Source organism: Lepidochelys olivacea (assembly GCF_965140295.1).
Source record: "Lepidochelys olivacea isolate rLepOli2 genome assembly, chromosome: 1".
Classification (NCBI taxonomy): Eukaryota; Metazoa; Chordata; order Testudines; family Cheloniidae; genus Lepidochelys; species Lepidochelys olivacea.
The window spans coordinates 241,181,869-241,206,411 of NC_140411.1; the positions used below are offsets into that span (position 1 = coordinate 241,181,869).

The 24,543-nt window shown below is 46.7% G+C and overlaps 2 protein-coding genes across 2 annotated transcripts in view; one reads left to right on the forward strand and one right to left on the reverse strand.

The window, feature by feature from the left end:
• The first annotated feature begins 413 nt into the window (after positions 1 to 413).
• On the forward strand, positions 414 to 13,483 carry LOC311515047 (prostaglandin-E(2) 9-reductase-like). Its single transcript, XM_084617887.1, has 10 exons — positions 414 to 721; positions 3,603 to 3,770; positions 4,890 to 5,006; positions 5,423 to 5,500; positions 7,985 to 8,107; positions 8,712 to 8,821; positions 9,129 to 9,294; positions 11,699 to 11,781; positions 12,263 to 12,280; positions 13,364 to 13,483. Exons 1-10 carry the CDS (start codon positions 635 to 637, stop codon positions 13,389 to 13,391), a joined length of 978 nt encoding a protein of 325 aa, XP_084474013.1. The 5' UTR covers positions 414 to 634; the 3' UTR covers positions 13,392 to 13,483.
• USP18 (ubiquitin specific peptidase 18) overlaps positions 12,286 to 24,543 on the reverse strand; it is a gene marked incomplete at its 5' end in the record, with an annotated part of 40,404 nt that continues 28,146 nt past the window's right edge. The window contains 4 exons of the mRNA XM_084630746.1: positions 12,286 to 17,529; positions 18,047 to 18,096; positions 22,322 to 22,453; positions 23,613 to 23,783. Coding sequence (XP_084486872.1) covers positions 17,481 to 17,529; positions 18,047 to 18,096; positions 22,322 to 22,453; positions 23,613 to 23,783 — 402 coding nt within the window. The 3' untranslated portion in view covers positions 12,286 to 17,480. The remainder of the gene's footprint in view (positions 17,530 to 18,046; positions 18,097 to 22,321; positions 22,454 to 23,612; positions 23,784 to 24,543) is intronic.

A 24,543-nucleotide genomic window follows, 5' to 3' on the forward strand; every position in this document is an offset into this window, starting at 1 on the left:
TTTTTAGGCCACTTTACACCACTCTGGGTCTTTAATCCAGCACAAAGGGGTTGGAGTGGGGGTGAGGGTCTCATTCTTCTCTTCCATGCATGGAATACTATCCTGGAATTCCTTCCTTTATCAATTAAAACTATAAGGAGAATAGTTAGGAGAATGTGTGTGTTAATGTCCCAGCTTGGGGTCATATTTTCCCAGTGATGTGATAAACAACTTCAGTGCCAAAGAGAGAATGAATTTCAAAGAGTTCTTTGTCCCCTTTCCAGCTTTAGGAAAGAGGAGACCTTAATTCCTCTTTGCAGCTGTTTTTCCAGCAGTGATCAGATTAAATTTTAGCTCCTTCCCTCCCACCCACCCCCACCCACCCCGCTCCCCACGAGCGTGTGCATTACAAAAACTGACTAATCTTTGAGCCTTGTATTAAGCAATGCAGAATATCTCCCAGCTTGGTTTGTGTTGCATTTTTGACCCCTTTGGAGACTGCAGTTATAGGCTTGGTTACTCTATCAGTCTCCATGCCTCAGTAAATAAAAGTAATATTCAGTCAGGGGCTGCATTTGCTCACTGGCTTATGCAGAAGTATAGCAACATTTCAAGCTTCACAAAAGAACCAGCATAAACCATTCAGTGGAGGACAATGGAGCTCTGCAAAGATACATCTGTGAAAATGAATGATGGGCACAGAATTCCTGTGGTCGGATTTGGTACCTATGCCCCCGATACAGTGAGTAAACCTTTTATAGATTATTCCAGAGTAGGAAATTTGTGTTTGTTGTATGAAGTTTGGTGCTGTGCATGAAAATGAGTGACTGACAGCACTAAGATCTAGATAGTGAGGATAGGCACTGTACAGTTTCCTCCACAGAGCTCTCCAACCCGGCATGCAGCACTTTCTGCGGTTCCAACAATGGGCCCCATGCAGTTCTGCAGTGCACTTCATCTCTGACTTGCCATCAGGTTAGCTGTTCCATTCATGGACCCACAGCCTCTCTGCAACACACATCAGTCCTGACCTGCTGCTTGCTTTGCTATTCCAGTTCTTTCCTCATTTAACTGTCAATTGTTCTATACCGGGTAGTTTTTATACACTTGTTAAGGATTTCTATACTGCGATATTTGGAATCCAGCTATTTGTTCTCTATTGTGTTGTATCTTCTAAGTGCCTGTAAGTTCACAACTGCAGCTCCTATTGCTGTTTTGGGGAGTCCATTCCACACCTGAATTCCACATGCTGTGCTTAAAGGCATGTCTACATGACTTTCAGAGCTTTAATTTATGCTCCATTGTTTTTCACCCTCTTACTCTCTTGAGTAATTTTGTGTCATCCTCTCTGGGCCATTCAAAATGTTATGCACTTCAATCAGGACATGTGCCCTCAGCACTACCCTGTATTTCAGGAACATCCCTCCAACGATAATACTAAGCTGATGACAGATGAGTGTCCCTTTTGAGTGAGGAGGGAGAAGAAGTTGGTGATCTTATTTGTAACTTACTTACTGCTCAGAGTCTGCCAGCAGCAGCTGTTATTTTTCTTCTCTCTCACTCTCTGATTGTGTAGCTACATGTAAATACATGTTCTGTGCCAGATAAACAATAAATGTGCTGACACCATTCAAAACTGTATTTGCTTCATGGGGTGAGCAAACAAAGACTGACCTTGAAAAGAATAGGGGACTTAGGTAATGGGATACAAAGCCTTTTATCTCTTTGTCACTCCCGGGTTCAGAGTCCACCCAAATTAGTAGTGACTAAAAATCACGATATTGTACTTACAGCTCTCTCGCCCATAGATCCCAAGCACTTTGCAATGGAAGGTAAGTATCACTATCCTAATTCTATACATGGGGAAACTGAAGAAAAGAACTTGCCCAAGACCCAAATCTTAAAATCAAATGAGCGTGGGCAGGCTCTTGAGCCCATGCAAAATCCCTTTGATGTCACACTCACTCATGTACAGGTTACCATCTTTCAGTTTCCCAAAAAGAGGACACTGCCTCGGGAGTGGGGGGAGCTGCAGGGGGGTACAGCTGGGGGGTGCTGGAGGGATATGTGTGTACTGTGGTGGGGTATTTGGGGGGGGTGCTGGAGGGATGTGTGTACTGGGAGCATAGGTGCTGAAACTAGGGTACTGGCTTGAAGTGGTTTCCATCATATACAGGGTTACAGTTTGGTTCAATGGCTCTCAGCACCCCCTCTATACAAATTGTTCCAGTACCCCTGTCTGGGAGGAGGTACTTGGGGTGTGTGAGAGGAGGGTTTTTGTGGGTGGCAGAGGGATCTGTGTATTGGGAGTGGTATTTGAGGGGTGCTGGAGGCGGTGTGTGTACTGGAGGGGGTATTTGGGGGGTGCTGGAGGGGTGTGTGTACTGGAGGGGGTATTTGGGTGGGGCTCAAGGGGGCACCTGCGGCCTCACCTTGAGGTGGGGAGCATTGTTGCTCCCTGTCACGGTGGCAGGGCAGCTGGCACAGGTCCAAGACGTGGTGCCAGCCATCAGTCAGCGTCCCCCTGCTTCTCCTCCTTCCCAGGTCTGGGAGTGGGGGCCTACGTGGACAGAATCTGGCAGATGCAGCTGCAGAGGAGGGACCAATCAGGGAACAGAGACAGCTCTTTCTGAGCTTGCAACACCTGCTCCACAAAAATCCTGGACATTTTATCTTATTTGAAAAGTTCACCTATCAGGGGACTGCGTGGGTCAAACCTTTTGCTCCTTACTCGATTGTTATTCAGTCCTTCAGGACGAACTTTCATTGACTCAGATAAATAAGGACCTGAGACATTGATTCGTTGTGGAGATTATCAGCATTCCAATGGTTTAACTTGTGATACTCTCTGATGAATCAAAGGTTACTGAAATCAATGGAGGTTGCACTGGTGTAAATGAGGCCAGAACTTGCCCCCTCACTTTTAGGTGATTAGTGACTAAAAGTGTGGTTCTAGTTTGAAAAGGGATTCTGTAAAAATTACAGCGTGGTTCCATATTATTGTCTTTCAAGTGATTTCAGGATTAAATGTGGTCAATTTACAACTAAAAAATGTATTTTCTGACTCCTAGGGCTGTGAAATTGACATTCAACAAGAGAGGCAAGCTGTGTTGTTTTCTTCTTATGTATCATCATCAGTAAAAGGATCGTGAAGGCCAAATTCTGGTCTCAGTGACACCTGTGCCATCCCGTTATCTTTAATAGATTGGCCTATAGAATTTAATAGGGATGAAAGTAATAAGATTTTTTAGCAATTAAATAGAGTTCTTTAAATGGTGTCTAAAAGCTTATTGAATGTAATAGAAATGTATCACTTTTCTGAAACATTTTTAAACCAATGTGAGACTTTATTAGAGAATTACATCTGTTCTATAGAATGTGTAGATTGGTTTAAAAATTCTGTAGAACTATGGTCATTGTCTATTAAATTCTATAGGACTTTTCCATAATGGCAAATTTACTTTTTTCACTAACGTAAGCAGAGGTGAGTGTGAATACACACAGAGAAAGCGTCTGAGTAAGAAGGTGACATTTTTACACGGTCACTTTTGATACTGGAACCACACTTTAAAATATCATCCGTAAGCCAGACATGTTTGAGGCTTTCTGTTTTTAATTCATAGGTTCCAAAAAGTAAGTGTGAGGAGGCTGTAAAGGTGGCCATTGAAGTTGGCTACCGCCATATAGATGGAGCCTATTTCTATGAGAATGAGGAAGAGGTTGGGCGAGCCATTCAAGAGAAGATTGCAGATGGAACGGTCAAAAGAGAGGACATATTTTACACAGGAAAGGTAATTTTGTTCTAAATCCCATCACTCGTTCTCTGCTTCTTTCTATGCTGCCTTTCGGCAGCAAGAAAACAGTGACTTTAGTGAAGGGGTTAGTACAAGTTGTAGCAGGCTGACAGGATTTGCCTGAAACACCCCTCTTGTTACCAGGTGCTAATCCCATGGGAAAAGTGTTAAATGCATTTAGTGCCAGCTGGAGCTTTAGCAGGCATGGTGCCTATATACAGTTACCAGATGAAAACTATATTTTACTGAAGTTAAGGGAGAGTACGTGTTAGTAACCTAAGGGTAAAAGCATTAGAAGGGATGCTGTAATTATCCCCAAGCCAATCATACAGACCAGGTGACAGAGATTTAAAGTTACACTTGAAAGAAATCCAAATATGGTAAACTATGGAAATACACAGGTTAGGCACCTAAACGATCTTAACTCTGGTAACTGTAACTATGCGTGCAATAGCCATATAATTAGGATTGGTGCGTTATTTGTGGTCCGAGACTGGATTAAATTGATTTTGAAAGACACATTAGTTGTTTCCAATTTCTACCCTCATGGTGCCCGTAGAGGACAGAGTTCCTGTATGAATGTTCACTTTTTCGTGCTGCAGGGTATGATGATGCAACATTAATTAAATGTTGGGCACACATAGACTTTGTATATTATTAAAATTAAAATTTGGATAAAATAATGCATAATATACTGTAGATACCATAAAGAAAAGGAGTACTTGTGGCACCTTAGAGACTAACCAATTTATTTGAGCATGAGCTTTCGTGAGCTACAGTTCACTTCATCGGATGCAAACCGTGGATACTGCAGCAGACTATATATTCACACAGATCTCTGTGTGTATATAAAGTCTGCTGCAGTATCCACGGTATGCATCCGATGAAGTGAGCTGTAGCTCACGAAAGCTCATGCTCAAATAAATTGGTTAGTCTCTAAGGTGCCACAAGTACTCCTTTTCTTTTTGCGAATACAGACTAACACGGCTGTTACTCTGAAACCTGTAGATACCATGACATTTCATGCCTGAGATATAGCAGAATAAAGTTATTTGGGGAATCAGCCTTGTGAACCTATGATTCTGATGGCACTTATTCTCTTTTCACTCTTTACAGCTTTGGAGCACCTTTAACGCTCCTGAGATGGTCCAATCAGCCCTGAAAAAGTCACTGAAGAGCCTGCAGTTTGACTACATTGATCTCTATATTATTCATACACCCCTATCTTTAAAGGTAAAAAAAAAAGTTCTGGCTGAACACAGGAGAATCTCGTCCCCACTGTTCCCCTTTTGCTTTAAGACAGACCAAATGTTAACTGCTTGATTCAGAGACATTGCTGTAAGGAGCAAAGGGCTTTACAATACCAAACAATTTCCCTATGTATATTTCTTCCAGATCAGATGTAAAATGGGCTTTCATTTATATTAGGGATGCAGAGGTAATCAAGGAAACTGATGGACTGAACATCCATCAGGTTTCAGAAAGAACTTTGCACTTAATAATAAAGGTTAAATGTGCTGTGAATATTGAGTTACTGACATGCCACAATAGCTTAATATATTTCCAGAATTTCTCCAGAAAGCAATTCACATCAAGTGTCATACCGAAGGGGAGGTTTATCTGATTATATTGTTTCTTTTGTTTTTAAGCCTGGAGATGATTTATGCCCGGTGGATGAAAATGGAAAATTGATTTTTGATAACGTAGACCTTTGTGCCACATGGGAGGTGGGTATCATGTACAAGTATAACATGAAAACACCTATGCAAAACTGTAATGAAAACTTACCAGGCCAGGCACAAAATCTACTTACCCATGAGTATATGAGAAAACAAAAAATCAGATCTCTATTTCAGGGCATAAGCTAAATTCTAAGAGGGGTTTAGGAAGAAACTTTTCCTGGAGGTGGGTTATTTCATAGCTGTCCATTGTAGATTTCTTTTATCTTCCTCTAAAGCAGCAGGTAGAGGTCACTCTTGGAACAGGACAAAGTGGGCCACTGGTTTGCTCCAGTATGGTAGTTCCTATGATCCTACTCACCTGCAGAAAAATATTACTCACCTGGGAGAATGGAAGCATGGAATATTGTAAAGCAGAAACAGTCAGTAAGCAGGCCGTGGGCCAAAACTGGGCAGCTAGATGCTTTTGAACAGACCCTGGAATCGTTTTATTTACTTACTATCATTGTTAACATTACAGAGTGAAAAATGTTTCGCTGGGGTCTGGACCTTGACTGTACCTTGACCAAGAAATTTTAACCTTGACAAAAAAATAATTGACCACCCTTTTTGTAAGGCTATGTTAAGATACAAGGCAGTTCTGTTATTAGTCCAGTAATGATGACTAAGGTGTGTTGACAGGGTCCCTCCTGATGCTGTTTTTCTAAAAGAAACAAAGAGCTTCTCTAAACACAAATGTTACTGCTTATCTCCCTTCTGGGGGAAAGAAGCTATGCCAATATTAAGCACCCTTATATCAGTATAACAGCATCCACACCAGGGGGTTTACTTGTACAAATGTTTTGGTTAAAAAATAACCCAAACCCCTAACTGAGATAGTTATACCTGGTACAAAACCATGTGTAGACCAGGCCTAAAAATTACATGGTCTCAGGCTGCCATGGAAACCTCCTGGAGGAAAGAGGGGGAGGGGCAAGAAAGAAAATGGAGGAAGAATTAACCTTGATTTTCTTAGCTTTTTTCTTTACTATTGTATCTGTTTTGTTGCTGTAAAGGGGGGATGTACACCACCTATACTTAGGGTGTTCAATCCTCAGGCCCTTTTCCAGCTACTTTGCACTGCTCCGGCAAACCAGCAGGCAAACCATAGTTCATCAAAACTCACGTTGTCGTCACGTGAGAGGCCTGGGACTAGAGCTAGGTAAATGACAGATCTTTCCATTTGGAAAATTCCAAAAAAAGGGGGAAAAATGGCTCAGGTTGAACTGAAGCTTTCCAGAGTTTTCTGTGAATTGAAAAAGTCCATTTTGATCTGTTCCAAAGCAGGGATTCTCCCTTGGCCTCCCACAACCCAGGTGAGTTCCCTAACCACTAGGCTAAACGTTCTAAAGGGGGTGGCTGCTAGAGTTAACACCTGGCTGGTATTTGGCCAACCTGGCCAGGTTTTTTTATGGATTTGCCAGTTGCCAGAAAAATCATTTAATCCGCCGGGTTTTTTTATGTGGGTCTAAAGATTTGCATTATCATCACAATACACTGGGATATCTGATGTTAAAAGTTTCTGTGTCCAGCTAAAATGCTTCAGTGTTCCCACTTGCACAGTTTAAGCGACAACAGATCAAAACTGTTGAAAGTACAACAGCTGCCTGCCCAGTGCCCTCTAACACACAAGTGCACCGCGCATATGAGCGAGAGAGGGTTTCAGTCAAGCGAGCGTGAGGAGACGTACAATGTTATCAGTCTTGTCTATATGTGTTATCTCTCTAGATACGATGAGTGGCTGTCAGGGGGAGTTGCGGAGCTGCCTTGTGGGGTGTGTGTGCTGGGGTTTTTTCATTTCTAAGAAGGTAACCCTAATGGCCGCATCACCATCATCACAATTCCCTCTCCTCCTCTCCATTTTGTGAATTGCCAAAATTATTCATGTCCAGTTCTCGAATAGTTTTGGGTTGATTGAAATTACCTTTTTTGTCAAGTAAACTATTTGTCTGAAAAATGCCTCCCAGCTGTATCCAGGACTGATGACACAGGAGGGTTCTAGGTCAGAACTGAAATGCCCAGGTTTCCCAACTCTCACAGGTTTATTGTGAGTCTCATGATATTTGCTATTTTTCTTAAAACACAACTCCTGGGATGCTGCTGTTGTGTGCAAATCTCAGCTTTCATTTAAACAAAACAAGTAACTTTCTAAACCACGATGAGTTTGGAGAGAAGCTTCTAAACATGACTCAGGTAAACCCTAAAGGTTCAAAAACCAAAAGGTAAATAAAAAGAGCCCCTCCTTTTTTAAGTCTCATGGTTTTTTAACCAGTCTCATGATATTTTAGGGCCTGATTCGTGCTTTTTGAACACTTGGGGTTGGCAATACTGAGTGTACTAACAGATCTCTGTAGGGAAGTAATGCAATGACAGCAAAAAAATAAAACAGTCTCTAGTCTGTGCTAGTAGGCGCCAGTCCCGCAAGCTGCATTGTGCAGACACTCATGCTATAGGCAGCAGTGACAATGGACCTGACCATATTTTCTTTCCCAGGCCATGGAGGCATGTAAAGATGCAGGCTTGGTGAAGTCCATTGGAGTGTCCAACTTCAACCGCAGACAGCTGGAGATGATCCTGAACAAACCTGGACTCAAGTACAAACCTGTCTGCAACCAGGTAACACTCTGAGCTTCAGCTAAAATGAAGGCCCAGAAAGGTTCGCTGTGACTCCATAAAGAGAACTGGAAAACAAGAGTCATGCAGCAGAGCCTGGGAGAGAGAGAAGGGCTAGAGGACAACCCAAGCCAAGTGGGGCAAAGCCAGGTCACTCTGCACTTTGCTGTGCTTCTCCTTTCTCCTGGAAACACTGATTCAGATAGTAATGAAATTCCATAGAAATCAGACTGTATTTTAAGGGAAAGTATAAGAAAATCTACTCCTGTCTTGGGGGCTTTCTTCTCTGGAAAAACTCTTGTTTTTAGCCAAGCTTCAATGAGGCTTCCAATATTAAGTGTGCAATTATATTTCAGCTGCTTAACTACAGGCACATTTCTTTTCGCCTACAACGGTACCCTTTTAAATATCGAGCTGATTTGCAGGTGCAGTCAGGTATTTAGATTTCTCGGGACATGCAGTTACAGGCATCAATAAATATGCCTGCCTTGAACTACGGTCACCGCACTGAAGGCCATTTTGGACATGTAGGATAGAGATAATGGGGCGGGTTGTGTGACCGTCACTGTTTGTACAATCGGAAATCTCCATTTTTCTAATGCTTCAGGTTGAATGTCATCCTTACCTCAACCAAAGAAAATTGCTGGAGTTCTGCAAATCCAAAAATATTGTGCTGGTGGCTTTTAGTGCCTTGGGATCTCACAGAGAGGAGAGATGGTAAGGAAAGAAGCTGACAGTTGAGTCTCATTACTAAAAGAATGCATCTGATTTTCCACTACCTTGATCTTGTGTGGTCATGTACATGGTTGGAAAGCGGGCATAGCATGCTAACAAATTGGCATGGCTGTGTTTTGCACCCATTTGGCACAGATATAAATGACCACACAAGGAGACAGGCAGTGGAGAATTTGGCCTAATATGTTTGCTAAATATCTGATGATAAATAAGTATTGCTTCCAACAGGCTCAGCTCTCACTGATCCCGAGATCAGAAACACTCACTCTGTGTCTGTATTCCCTTGCAGGGTGGATCAAAGCACTCCACTTCTGCTAGAGGATCCAGTACTGAACGCTCTGGCCAAAAAATACAGCCGAAGCCCAGCTCTAGTAGCCCTGCGCTACCAGCTGCAGCGTGGTGTCGTGGTCCTTGCCAAGAGCTTCACCAGAAAGCGTATTGAAGACAACTTCAAGGTAAAGCGGTGGAAAGGAGAAATACCATTAGAAACACTCGCAAGTTTGAAAATAGTGGATATAAAATACCACTTTTAGTTCCTGCCCTACGTGGACATGGCCTCTCAAGTTGAGGACTGACGGCACCTCCATGCATATAGCCAAACTCCTTAGGACAGGGACTGTCATTTGCCCTGTGTTTGTACAGTCCCTCGCACAATTCAAGCCCAGGTTGGTTAAGGCCACTGGGTGCTACTGCAATATAAAGGTTGCATAGTTATAAAGGGACATTTCAGAGAGAGATTTGTTGGACAAAGGCCAAAGTGTTATCCTGTACATGTTTCTCATCACCAAGTGAACCTATAAGCAACTCAGGCAACACAAATTAATTCATGCAAAGAGGTTTTGTCTGGAATTTCTCTGCTAATCTAGAGCCAAATTCTGAGGTCTTTACTTAGTTTCTGTTCAGTTGTTCAGTTCAATTGTTACTCAATCCTGACTTGGGCAAAACTCACATCGTCCTCAGTAAGTAACGATTGGGTGAGAACTTCAGTATCTGGCCTTTGATGCACATGCAGACACTCTTCTAGCAGCAGTGTGCTAGGCCCATAACCCAGAGGGTAGTGCAGGGGTCGGCAACCTATGGCACGCGTGCCAAAGACAGCACGCGAGCCAATTTTTAAGGACACGCTGCTGTCTGCCTACCCTGGCAGACAGCAGCGTGCCATTAAAAATCCTGCCCTGCCTGGCCCGCTCTTCTCCACCCTCCGCCCACCGCTCTCTCCTTGCAGGCAGGCAAGCTTCCCCCTCCCCCCTGCCTCTTCCCCCAGCATGCTGGGTTCCTGCCCCTCCTCCTCTCGATCAGCTGACAGCCCTTGCTATGGAGGGGAGAGGTAAAAGCGGACCCACAGCGTGCTCTCTGCTCCGGGGACCTTGGGGAAGGGGGTGGAATTGGCATATCCCCTCCAGCCCCCTGCCGTGAGCCGCTCAGGGCAGGGGGCTGGGAGCACCCCAGCCCTCTGTCCTGACCCCTGCACCCCCTCACACCCCAGCCCTCTGCCCTGACCCCCCCCACACCCCAGCCCTGACTCTGGCACCCCCCACACATACCCAGCCACCCCACACCCCATGCCCTGACTCTTGCACCCCCCACATCCCCATCCCCACTCTGAGCACCAAACGGGAGCTCCTGCACACACCCACACCCACACCCCACACACATTCCCACCTGCACCCCTCACACCAAATGGAAGCTGCCCAGGTAAGCTCTCCACACCCAAACCTCCTGCCCCAACCCTGAGCCCCCTCCCTCATTCTAGCTCCTGGCCAGACCCTATACCGCAACCCCCAGCCTGCTCCTTCACCCCCAGCCCTGTGCTTAGCGCACTCCCACCCTCAGCTCAGTGCAGAGAGAGGAAGAAAATGGGTAGAACCAGGGAGAAGGTAGGTACCTACTCTATGTGGACAGGGCCGGGACCCCGGACCAGCAGCGGGCTGACAGGGGCTGGCAGCCGGGACCTGGCTGGCAGGAGCCTGCGGACAGAACCCCAGACTGGCAGTGGGCTGAGCGGCAGCAGGCTGAGCTGCTCAGCCCATTGCTGGTCTGGGGTCCTGGCAGCCGGCCCCACTCCGCCCACTGCCGGTCTGGGGTTCTGGCTGCCAGCCCCTTGCCAGCCAGGGTCCCGGCCACCGGCCCCGCTCAGCCCGCTGCTGCCTAGGTGAACAGAACCCAAAGCCAGCAGTGGGCTGAGCAGGCCAGGGGAGTAAGATCAGTATTTTAATTTAATTTTAAATGAAGCTTCTTAATCATTTTGAAAACCTTGTTTACATACGACAACAGTTTAGTTATATAATGTATAGACTTATAGAGAGAGACCTTCTAAAAAACATTCAGATGTATTACTGGCATACAAAACCTTAAATGAAAGTGAATAAATGAAGACTCGGCACACCACTTCTAAAAGGTTGCCGACCCCTGGGTTAGTGGATTGAAATCATCCTCTACTAGGTTGCATTTGGGAGAGGGAGTTGGTCCAGTAGCTGGGGCACTGGACTAGGCTGTGGAAGTTGCAGGTTCCATTCCCTACTCTGCCATGGACTTCCTTCGGCAAGTCAGTTACTCTCTCTCTCTCTCTGCCTGAGTGTTGTTTTCCATTATAAATGTGGATGATGATTGAGATGCTTCCCTACCTCCTAGTGGTGTTGTGAGTATAAACACAATAAAGATTGGAAAGTGCTTTGAAATCTACTGATGAAAAATGCTATATAAGAAATAGGTATTAATTATTAATTATTATTATTTCAGTGACTGACACTCTCAATGACAAGCATGTTAGAACGAATGAAATCCCTTCCTGCTTTATGAAGGGCCAATTTGGTCCATCCCATAGGCAAATCTGATGATTAGCATTTTTTTCTCTGATAGGTGTTTGACTTCCAGTTGACAGAGGAGGACATGAAAGCCATTGATAGCCTGAACCAAAACCTTCGCTATGACCTGTGTCAACAGTGAGTTGCAGTACTTGGGTTTTAAGAATTTTTAAGTGTGCGGAAATCAACTATAGGCCATACAGCCGGACAAAAGACAGATTGTGCTAGTCTCACAGCACTGTCAGGTTTGATACCTTCCTGCAGGTCCTGCAATGCAGCAGGCAGTGGAAATTTGGAATCTAAGACTCACCATCAGTTTTTTGCTCCCTAGACAGCACAGACTAGAAAGTTCTTGGAGTGGCTTTCAGTAATTGCTGTGGTCGGACGCTGAAAAGATCTCACTGGCAGGAAGCTCTTCCTGACAGTCAGACCTGTCTTCATCATCCTATTAATTCCGGTTATATCCTTTTATACAGATATTAAATAATCCTTGATGATTATCATAAGTGTTGCATAGTTTGCATAATGCAAATATGGATGTCACATCTTAACTGCTTGCAGTTTGCATGGGGATATTTCGTGGAAATTAAACAGCTGTTATCTGCATTTTGTTTTTTAGATTTTTGGACCATCCTGAGTATCCATTTGCTGATGACTATTAAAGAGGATCCATTTGCAATTCCTGTGTTGTTAGCAACTAGTAATAATGCTCTATACTTAGGGCCAATTCTAGAGGGAAAATACCATTTATAACACTGTTGCCATCACCTTCTCTACTGTCAGGTTTCAGAGTAGCAGCCGTGTTAGTCTGTATTCGCAAAAAGAAAAGGAGGACTTGTGGCACCTTAGAGACTAACCGATTTATTAGAGCATAAGCTTTCGTGAGCTACAGCTCACTTCCTCAGATGCATATCGTGGAAACTGCAGCAGGCTTTATATATACACAGAGAATATGAAACAATACCTATTCCCACCCCACTGTCCTGCTGGTAATAGCTTATAGTTTCCACGATATGCATCTGAGGAAGTGAGCTGTAGCTCACGAAAGCTTATGCTCTAATAAATCGGTTAGTCTCTAAGGTGCCACAAGTCCTCCTTTTCTTCTCTACTGTGTAATTTAACCTACACGGTAAGGAGATAAATCTCATCCTTACAATGACTTGCCTTCTTGCTTTTGATAATGCTGAGCAGGAAAAGGGGTATTTTGAATATAGTTATCAGTTCCTGCCCCGATCTTTCATAAATATTTTGTCTTCATTCTGAGCTGCTAGAACTTAATCCCTTGGAATGAACCGTGCCTCCTGAAAATCTCAGCCAAGCTAGTATGTAAAAACTTAGTGACTAACCAAATATTAGGTGGTGGTATAGCCTTGTTAATTCCAGGATTTTAAGTAGACAAGGTGAGTGAGGTATTATCTATTATTGGATCAGGTTCTGTAAGTCAATGAGACAAGCTTTTGAGTTACACATAGCCTATGCAACCTGAAGGAGAGCTCTGTGTAAGCTCAAAAGCTTGTCTCTTTCACCAACAGAAGTTGGCCCTATAAAAGATATTACCTCACCCCCCTTGTCTCTCAAACATCAGGTACTCATTTGTGGCTCAGTCCTGGAGCACTCCCATGGGAGTGGAGGATGCTCAGGTTTGGTGTCAGCTAGCATCTCACTGAACTCATCAGGCACAAATTTTCACTTAACACAATCCTCTGCCCTCACAACAAAGATGTCCCAGTATCTGTCAAACTAAATGAAGAGGAAATAGAAGCTCTGAGCTCCATTTAGAGACATGTTTAGCATATTTCATTTGACTCCATCATAGTAATAAAAGCTCTCACTACACCCATTTCTTTTGCTTTTCCTCCATTTCTTTTATATGCTGACAAGAAGGGGCTTGGTCACACTGGGTTTAAAGCAATCTGCAATTCTCAGGGAAGCAGCTGGCTGGCTCTGCTGCCCTCTGGTGGCTACCAGGAAATTCTGACATAGGAAACAGGTTTCAGAGTGGTAGCCGTGTTAGTCTGTATCAGCAAAAACAACTAGGAGTCCTTGTGGCACCTTAGAGACTAACAAAACTATTTGGGCATAAGCTTTCGTGGGCTAAAACCCACTTCATCAGATGCATGGAGTGGAAAATACAGTAGCAGGTATATATACACAGTACATGAAAAGATGGGAGTTGCCTTTCCAAGTGGGGGGTCAGTGATAACGAGACAATTCAATTAAAGTGGAAGTAGCCTATTCTCAATAGTAGAATACCAAGGGAGAAAAAATCACTTTTGTAGTGGTAATGAGGGTGGCCCATTTCAAACAGTAGAAAAGAAGGTGTGAGTAACAGTAGGAGGAAATTAGTATGGGGACATTGGTTTTTGTAATGACCCATCCACTCCCGGTCTTTATTCAGGCCTAATTTGATGGTGTCCAGTTTGCAAATTAATTCCAGTTCTGCAGTTTCTGGCTGAGGTCTGTTTTTTGAAGTTTTGTTTGTTTGTTGAAGAATTGCCACTTTTAAGTCTGTTATTGAGTGACCAGGGAAATTGAAGTGTTCTCCTACTGGTTTTTGAACGTTATAATTCCTGATGTCAGATTTGTGTCCATTTTTTCTTTTGTGTAGAGACTGTCCGGTTTGGCCAATGTACATGACAGAGGGGCATTGCTGGCACATGATGGCATATATCACATTGGTGGATGTATGTACTGTGTATATATACCTGCTACTGTATTTTCCACTCCATGCATCTGATGAAGTGGGTTTTAGTCCATAAAAGCTTATGCCCAAATAAATTTGTTAGTCTCTAAGGTGCCACAAGGACTCCTCCTTGTTTTTGCTGACATAGGAAAGTGGACTTAAAAGATAAGAAGTAAAGTAAGGGACAGACACCTGTCCTCTACACACAGACTTCTGCCCTGTTAAGATGGAAATTAGTTTTGCTGTGAAGAGATGAAATCCCTGAGGTCTTACATGCTTCATGTCTTTAATGAGAGGAGTTTCTTTGATTCTGTTCCTAATTCTGTAGAACTATGTTTTGTGAGACTGATGTATTCATGTGTTAATGCAGCATTCAGGATGGGATTTTAATCACAAGTCAAATGTTTTATAGTCAGAGATGCCACCACAATTCCAGGCTTCTTAGCCTATGCATCATAATATGGCCTTTCAATATATAATAACACAATATATTTGCAGTCCAGTAACACAAAATACTAAATCTGTGCATCCACAGTGATGGACAGCGGCACTGGCTTTGCATTGCATTATGTACCCCATAGTACCTCCAAGTGCTCAGCATGAGAATGTAAAGAAAACCTTACTGCTGTGGGGAAAATACTGAATTTCTAAACTTCTGCCCAGTTTCAATTGCACCATTAACATGGCTTTGTGGGTAATTGCCCTCCACACACAAAAAATACTGGGCCTCATTCTCCATTTACTCACAGCAGTGTAAGAAAGGGGTAACTCCATTGAAGCCAAATGAGTTGTGCTGGTGTGAAAATCATGTAAGTGAAAGGAATTGGGCCCAGTATCTTAACATTCTAATTCCACAGTGAATTGACCACAGCTGTGTGTGTTCCATACACATATGAAACTGGTGGTGGTAAATTGGGGGGGAGTTAACAGCAGAGTTTTGTTAAGTGATCTAGATATATCCCCAAATACCAGGCCATGGAAGGAAATAAGGGCAGCTCAGTTGCTCTGGGAGTGGAGAAGAGACTCCTTGATTGAGGTGGAAGTGTGTCTCGGGGCAGGTGGCCAGAAGCGAAGAAATGGTTGTCAGTGAGAGGCGGGGGTGGGGTGTAAAGGAAGCTGGGGAGAAGGGCAAACTTTTAGTTAAACCAGGCCCAAGTTACGCTTGACCTGCCTCTGATTCATAGTCCATCACAGCAGAGAATACCCTTTAACAGAATCCAAGCAGTAAGTTGTCAACTGTTATTAACATTAGTATATTACTATAATATTAATATAATACAAGTTTCAAATAAAATGCAGTAGAACCGAATAGATTACACCATTGTATGGGCAAGTACCTGCTAATTAACTATAATCAGTCTCTCAGTTACACTCTCACTCTTTCACCTGCCCTTTCCCCGTCCTGAAAGCCCATTTAAAATATACATAAGAAAAAAAAATCTATGACTTATGGGCATGATCTTGGGAATTTCATCATGATAACAATCAAGACAGAACACACACAGCTTGTGTCGCTATTCAGTCAGCACTACACTTATTCTTATCAGATATGACGTGAACGCCAGTGCAGATATTCCAGGATGATCTAGTCTAGGTACAGAAAGCAGTCTCTGCAGCACTGCCCAATGTCACTGTCTCGTTCCCAGAACTAGCTGCACATGAGCACTGTAAAATGTGGTCCTAATCAAAAATGATATCTTTCTCTACCGATAAAATGTGAAAGCTCGTGTACCTGATGATGAGACTTTATAAATATGTGTACTTCTGATTTTTACTTGTCACTGATGTCCAATCCGCTTCCTTCCTAATTCCCAAGTCCTCCCTCCAACTGCATGACGCTGACATTGGAGCCAATGTGCAAGCTGAACCAAGGGCACAAGAAGGTCACGAATATGTGGCATAGTATAAAGATTTTTTCTGCTGATTAAGATGATTTTCATCTTCTTCATAGACCCACTCCCTCTTGTGCAGCCTAGAAAGCAGGAGGAAGCGTGGTTGAGAGCAGTCTGCAGAGCACAGTCATGGGCAGCAGCAGGCATGAGTGAGAATGACAATTTCTGTGCAGCAGCCACCAGAAAAAGACAATGGCAATTGGTGGGGGCCGGCAGAGGCAACGCTTTGGGGGGGGCAGCACACAGCCCCCCCATATTTCTTGGACCCTCTCTCACTGGGACACCCAGCAGCAAGAGGCAGTCGCTCCCCCTGGCTGTGTGTCTGTGCAGTGTGGAAAGGGAGGATGCATCAGGGCATCTGGCTGAGCTCTCCCCTTCCCACCCACACACACCTGCCCCGCTACATGGGGCTGCTTCTCCTTCCCTGCTGCTGGAGACCCAGTGCTTCCCGCTGCCTGCTTTGCAGACCACCCACTGAGGTGAGTCAGGGGGGCATATTCAAGATCAGGAAGAGGAGCTGCGACATGGTGGTGATGTGGTGCTCAGCGCCAGGCAGCTAAGATGGAGCTCCCTCCAGCCCGAGAACCTCAGAGGAGAGTGGGAAAGAGGGAGCAGACCCTGCTGCTGCTTCAATGCATCAGCAACAGCAGCTTGCTGCTGCTGGGGGTGCACTGAAGCAGCAGCAGCCTCCAAGGTGCATATCAACGGGAAGACCATTTGGGGGTGTCATTATTTCCCCCACCCCCAACAAAAAGTGACCGATAATTCTCCAACTTCTTGTTAAGTGAGGTGATCCAGCCCTAACCACCATCCCACCCTAGCGCCACCCACCCTGATGGCGCATGGGGGACTGTGCATCCCAACTCCGTTGCTCCTTTTGTTGGTCTTGATTTGAACACTTACTAAATTGATTGAGGATTGTTCAGGCAGGGAGGGGTGCCTGCAAGTTCTGTGGGCAGCACAGGGCAGAGAGCAGGAGGAGGAAGGTGGTTGCTCTTCTCTGTTGTCTACATACATATCAAGTTCCAGGAGGTGGAGGCAGAGGCAACACGGGGGCGGTCTCGTGCCCCCACAGAACCTTCCCACTCCCCCATACACACACTATACACAGTGATGTGTCGCCGCTGAGCTGAGTTCAGGTCTCCCACTCTGCCGTACTGATGGATTTGTAGATATTCTTCTTGGAGCATGGCTGTCAGATTCCATAAATAGGATGGGGCCTGCGTAGAGCCCCCAAGTCCCTGAAGCAGGCCTGGATGAGGCTACTGGGGATTCTTTCTCATGTACACCAGGAGATATGCAGTTTCACCCCTAGCAGAAGAAAAGAGCAAAACAAATGTGTGCATGAGGCAGGCTGTAGTTAGACACACTCCCCAAAGTTAGCTTTTTTTCAGTTGTCCTACCACAGGGTCAGGTGACCTCATCCTTCCTTTTGGACTCCAGATAGCACTGTAATTGTGACAGAGTAAAGGTGCTATATTGGCAGCATGGATTCTTTCTACCTTTCACTCTCTGATGATTTATCAGTGCAGAGGGAGGAGCGAGAGAGACCCTGACTATAACACCCTTAAGTGTTTAGCACCTCGCTCTCTTTAGAGACTGGGAGGCAATGGGGGGTGAACAATGAAAGATCACTTTTGCTCACACACTTGTGACTGTACAGTATTGCTACAGCCAGGTAATAGTGTATTACCACGGCCATGTGAGAAGGTGTCTCCTTCCCCCAAGTTTATTCCAGACAAACACAATTGAAATTATTTTCGTACCACCACTAACCCCATTCCTTACCCCAGAGCACCATCAGATAAATGAAAATACACCCCCTTACCAGTGGAAATGTGAGTTTCCATAGGTACATTTGACATCATCCCACGATACCTGCAGTGAATCAAACATGAGAGTGCTGGTAAGAACTCTTTTGAGTGGTGGTTAGACACAGTATAGACTCTCAGACTTTAAGGTCAGACAGGACCATTGTGATCATCTAGACTGACCTCCTGCAGAGTTAGGGTTAGAGGTCACAGAATCTCACCCTCCCACTCCTATAATAGACCCATAACCAGTGATGAGCTGCCAAAATCTTAACAACCGGTTCCCTATAAAAAGTTCTCATTTACGGGATGTGCCCCAGTATGTATTTTTTGTACCAACAGGGTTACCGTACGTCTGTATCTTCCCGGGAGGAATTTTTAAATTTTAAAAATTCCTCCCGGACGCTGATTTAAGAACCAAAAAGCCTGACCTGCCCGGGAAAATACAGATGTATGCCTAAAGTTCTTTTTTAAAAAGATAGGCCTGAATGAGAAATGAGCTCCCTTTCACGTGTGGGTCCCCGCCACTCCCTGGGGGTGTGCTAGGGTGACCAGATGTCCCGATTTTATAGGGACAGTACTGATTTTGGGGTCTTTTTCTTATATAGGCTCCTATTACCCCCCACCCCCGGCCTGATTTTCCACACTTGCTGTCTGGTCACCCTAGGGTGTGCACATGTGTGGGTCCCAGCTGCTCCCTGCCCCCCTCATTGAAGCAGGTGTGCAGGGTTACTGCCCTGGGAACTGCAGGGCACCAGTGGACGTGGGGGCCAGCTGCAGACAGGGGCGTGAGGCAGGGCTAGCTGGAGGCAAGGGGGTGCAGGGCTGGCTGAGGGCAGGGCAGGGGGTGCGGAGCTGGCTGGAGACAGGAGGGGGTGGGGTTGGCTGGAGGCAAGGGGGTGTGGGGCTGGCTGGAGACAGGGCAGGATCTGAGTGGAGGTATGGGGCTGGCTGCAGGCAGGGCAGAGGGGTGCAGGGCTGGCTGGAGACAGGGGCTGGCTGCGGGCAGGGCAGAGGGTGCAGCAGAGGCTGGCTGCGGGCTGGGGTGGCTGGAGACAGGGGCTAGCTGAGGCTGGGCAGGGGGTGTGGCAGGGGCTGGCTGCGGACAGGGTAGAGGGTGCAGGATTGGCTGGATACGGGGGCTGGCTGCAGGCAGGGCAGGGGGGTGCGTGCGGCAGGGGCTGGTGCGGGCAGGGCAGGGGGTGCAGCAGGGGCTGGCTGCAGGCAAAGGGTGCGGGGGTGGCTGGAGACAGGGGCCAGCTGCGGGCAGGGCAGGGGGTGCAGCAGGGGCTGGCTGCAGGCAAAGGGTGCGGGGGTGGCTGGAGACAGGGGCCAGCTGCGGGAAGGGCAGGGGGTGCAGCAGGGGCTGGCTGCAGGCAGGAGGTGCGGGGGTGGCTGGAGACAAGGGCCGGCTGCGGGCAGGGCAGGGGGTGCGGCAGGGGCTGGCTGCAGGCAGGGGGTGCGGGGGTGGCTGGAGACAGGGGCTGGCTGCGGGCAGGGCAGGGGGTGCGGCAGGGGCTGGCTGCAGGCAGGGGGTGCAGGGGTGGCTGGAGATGGGGGCTGGCTGCAGGCAGGGGGTGCAGGGGTGACTGGAGGCAGGGCAGAGGGTGCAGGGGTGGCTGGAGACGGGCTGGCTGCGGGCAGGGCATGGGGTGCGGCAGGGGCTGGCAGCAGGCAGGGGGTGCGGGGGTGGCTGGAGACAGGGGCTGGCTGCGGGCAGGGCAGGGGGTGCGGCAGGGGCTGGCTGCAGGCAAGGGGTGCGGGGGTGGCTGGAGACAGGGGCCGGCTGCGGGAAGGGCAGGGGGTGCGGCAGGGGCTGGCTGCAGGCAGGGGGTGCAGGGGTGGCTGGAGGCAGGGCAGAGGGTGCAGGGGTGGCTGGAGACGGGCTGGCTGCGGGCAGGGCATGGGGTGCGGCAGGGGCTGGCAGCAGGCAGGGGGTGCGGGGGTGGCTGGAGACAGGGGCTGGCTGCGGGCAGGGCAGGGGGTGCGGCAGGGGCTGGCTGCAGGCAAGGGGTGCGGGGGTGGCTGGAGACAGGGGCCGGCTGCGGGAAGGGCAGGGGGTGCGGCAGGGGCTGGCTGCAGGCAGGGGGTGCAGGGGTGGCTGGAGATGGGGGCTGGCTGCAGGCAGGGGGTGCAGGGGTGGCTGGAGACGGGCTGGCTGTGGGCAGGGCAGGGGGTGCGGCAGGGGCTGGCTGCGGGCAGGATGGTGGGTACGCACGGGGAGAGCAACTGGACGCAGCCCAGGCCCAGCAGAGCAGCCGGGGACCCACCAGGCGGCATTGGGAGCCCCAGGGCCAGGGGAGCAGCAGCAGCGCCAGGGCTCATGCCCAGGGCCAGGAGGCAGCCCACATGGCTGCCACAGCGCAGCGCCCCCGGTGGCCGGAGGAGGAATTACATCACTTCCTGGCCGGAGCCCATCAAAGCCTAGCGCCCCCTGCAGGGAAGCGGGTTAACAACCAGTTCTAAAACTGCTTAAAAATTTAACAACCAGTTTGCACGAACCGGTGCGAACCGGCTCCAGCTCACTACTGCCCATAACCGCTGGCTGAGTTACTGACATCCTCAAATCATGATTTAAAGGTTTCAAGTTACAGAGAATCCATCATTTACTCTAATTCAAACCAGCCAGTGACCTGTGCCCCATGCTGCAGATGAAGGAGAAAAAAACCCCAGGGGCTCTGCCAATCTGATCTGGGGGGAAATTCCTTCCCAACCCCAAATATGGAGATCAGTCAGACCCTGAGCATGTGGGCAAGATCCAACAACCGGACACCTGGGAAAGAATACTCTGTAATAACTCGGAGCCCTCCCCATCTAGTGTCCCATCTCCAGCCATTGATTATATCTGTTACTGGCAGTGACGGATGGGCCACATGCTATTGTAGGCAGTCTCATCATACCATCTCCTCCATAAACTTATCAAACTCAGACTTGAAGCCAGTTAGGTTTTTTTGCCCCCACTGCTCCCCTTGGGAGGCTGCCCCAGAACTTCGTTTCTCTGATGGTTAGAAACCTTCACCTAATTTCAAGCCTAAACTTGTTGATGAACAATTTATATCCATTTATTCTTGTGTCAACCTTAGCTATTAACTTAAATAACTCCTCTCCCACCCTGGTGTTTATCCCTCTGATGTATTTATAAAGCCTTTGTTTGATTAGGTTAAACAAGCCAAGCTCCTTAAGTCTCTCTCATAAGGTAGGTCTTCCACTCCTCTAATCATCTTAGTAGCCATTCATCTGTAGTACTGTGTGCAGTTCTGGTCTCCCATGTTTAAGAAAGATGAATTCAGACTGGAACAGATGCAAAGAAGTCTCACCAGTGCCTTGTATAATGGTAATAACACTTCCCTATCTCTACTGGAAATACCTCACCTAATGCTTCCTAGGACTGCATTAGCCTTTTTCACCATCACATCACATTGGTGGCTGGTGGTCATACAAAAAATGACCAGTACACCCAGGTCTTTCTCCTCCTCTGTCACTTCCAACTGACATGTCCCCAGCTTATAGCAAAAAATCTTATTGTTAGTCCCTAAGTACATTGCGCTTTGCACTACTAAGTTTCATCCCATTTCTACTACTCCAGTTTCAAGGCCATCCAAATCTTCTTGAATGATACTCCAGTCCTTCTCTGTATTGGCAATACCCCCCAACTTGGTGTCAGCTGCAAATTTAATTATTGATAATGATAACTGCACAGCAATTCTCCAGAAAGGTTCTACTCCTCCCCTTCCAATAATTGCAAGTCCACTAGTAAGCAGGGTGTACCCGATAATCTTCTGTGAAAGGCAGCTCCATTCTCTCGATCTACCCCTTTCCTAAAGGGTATATTGAATAACTGTATGAATGCTGGACGACTGTGTCTGTGAACTACACCTGAACATCTAAGGACTACACTGTCTGCAGAAATTGGCAGCCATTCTGTGTTCAGTTCAGTGCATGTTGTTAAAAGAAGAGAGTGTGGTGTGCTCTCTCAGGGAGTGCTCTCTCAGGGAGACCATTTTAGTTATTTCCTCTTTTTGTTCTCCTAATCTAAAATTAATGTCACTCAGACTGAAAGTATCTGTTTGCTCTTTGTGTAAGGAAAGCATGACACTTCTGGTGGCTTGGTTGGCATTAGATCACCCACAGACATATGTAACATAAGGGAATGGGATGGAGAAATGAGCTCAGCACCAGTCTAGCCACACACATCAATTTGAGTTAGAGGTGCTTTCTTTTGTGGACATAGCTAAAGATCAAAAGAATGCACAGCAGAGAAGACAGAAGAGTTGTGGGTCTGGTTTTCTCACCTGACAGACACTGGAATCATTGAAGCAGTACCATCTGCCTTCCGTGAGACTCCGAATGTAGGCACAGTAGTGACCAAAGCTGGCTAATCCCGAATGAGCAACAACACCAAAGAGATCATACTGCCAATCTGCCTAAAAAGAGCCACAAAGAGATACTGTCAATGCAGCGGAGACCAAATTCTGGCTGATGAGCAGAGACAAACACCCCTAACAGAAGTCCATTTCCTACAGGAGAAGGTGAAACATCCTCCCCAGTCGAGTGAAGCGACAGGACAATGATGGCCCTGTCTGGAAGATGAAGACCATTTTCTTCAGTTTAACGAGAATTCTTCCTAACTATTCAGTTCTCCTAAACAGGTGCCTGGATACCAAGGCGCTAAATGCTTCATAAATATCACCAATTGGATTAGATTTTCCTGTTGTTCTTATCGCTAAATCCTGGTTCCTCCGCACAATGCGAAGAAACCGGTTGTGAGCAGGGAAGTTTCATGGAGACTAGGTGGTGGGGAGAAAGGAAAAGGTCCTTTCCAAACCAAAGTATGGAACAGCAACAAAACCAATCTGCATCCAGCACTGCAACCTCAAGGCCTTACTACTCCCTCATGACTTGAGGGGTGCAGGAAGTTTGACCAGCAGCTTCACATAGGCACATATCCACCAGCTATGTCCCTGTCCTGTTGAGATGAAACCCTCCTGCAGTGGCATAGATGGGATCCCTGCTAAACACATTTCCATGGCATGCACAATTGTGTCGATTGCTGTGAGTGGATGCCCCAAACCCTGGCCTCCCACACAGTGAAACACCAGCTCTGCTGCTCATTGAGGCTTCAATACCGAGAAAGTTGGGGGGTGGGATGCAGGCCAAGGCAGAATTTCTCTGTCAGACAAAATTGTGATTCAATAAGACATAAGGGGAGTGTGCCTTGATCTTTTCTGTAGCAAGCTGGAAACAAGGCAGTGCTGGGACAGTCATGCTACCTGGTCTCAGAAGAAGGAAGGTATAAGTTTTTGAGTCAGGTTAGCGTGGTAGATGGCCCTGGTAGCAACAGTCTTGGTTTGCTGGTTTAGCAGAGTCTAAGCACAAAAGTTGCATAGTGCCTGAAAGGGTTAAAATCACAGGATGTAGAACACCATTAGGTACAGCTAAAGCCCAGGGCATGACTCTATTAGAAAGATGGAGAACATTGAGGATAATGTCTGTCTGACCTGCGAGTCTCTTCTTGTGAGAGCTGAGTGAATAGGAGAGAAGGAAATCTGCTTCCTCCAAGTACAACGGATGAGAATGTCTCACCTTCTCTTTGGCATCTGGGTGAAATTGCTCTTGTGTCAGGATCTGGTTGAAATCAAGGCTTTGTGGAAAAGGCAGAGAGTAGCTGATCTTCTGAGTCCAGGAATATTTCCTGTAGCAGAAGCGCTTTAGGTGAAGAGTGAGGGTCTGTGGCAGACATGTTAGCCTCATGCCCTGCAAAGCAATAAACACTTGAACTGAAAACTAAAGAATCAAGAATGGATGAAGATGCTGAGATCAGTGTGAGTGTAATTAGGGTGAAAAGTGGTTAGTGAATCAATTCCCCCAACCTGTCACTTTAGAAGACCACAGTTCAGTTTCAGGCATATGTAAAAGGCACTTGTTCACATTTTATTCCTAGAACTGGAATAGCATGAAGAGCTGTAGGTCAGAAATACAAGCACAGTTGTTTGGGGGATCCTGGAATGCAGGTGCTAAACACACACACACACACACACACACACACACACAGGATAACGCATACATGTAATGGAGCCATGATCACCAAGTTTCCCATCTTTGGTGTGATTCAGAGGCTCAGCCTTAAGGTGTCCATTTTGTGCATTACTTCACACTCTGTCTACTATCCTTACCCTGAAGCATGTACTATACTGCTCCCTCTGCCTATTACACAAGGACACAGGAGGGGATGGAGGAGAGCACCTGTTAGAGGGATCACAGCAGGCACAAGCAGGCATGGGAGTTGCACGGTGGGATGCCGGCAAGAATAGTGGGGCTTTCCTACAAAATGCAGGATGGGTGAGAGATATGCTAATAGGGAATGTCCATGTTGGGCAATGGCCTGAAATGGAGACTTTGAGCAGTACTATCCTACCTTGGGTGGGTTGTACTCAGCTTGATAGGTCTTTCTCTTTCGTTTTGGCAACATTAATATAGCTGGTCTTGCCAATTGAGACTCACTGCACTGCTATAT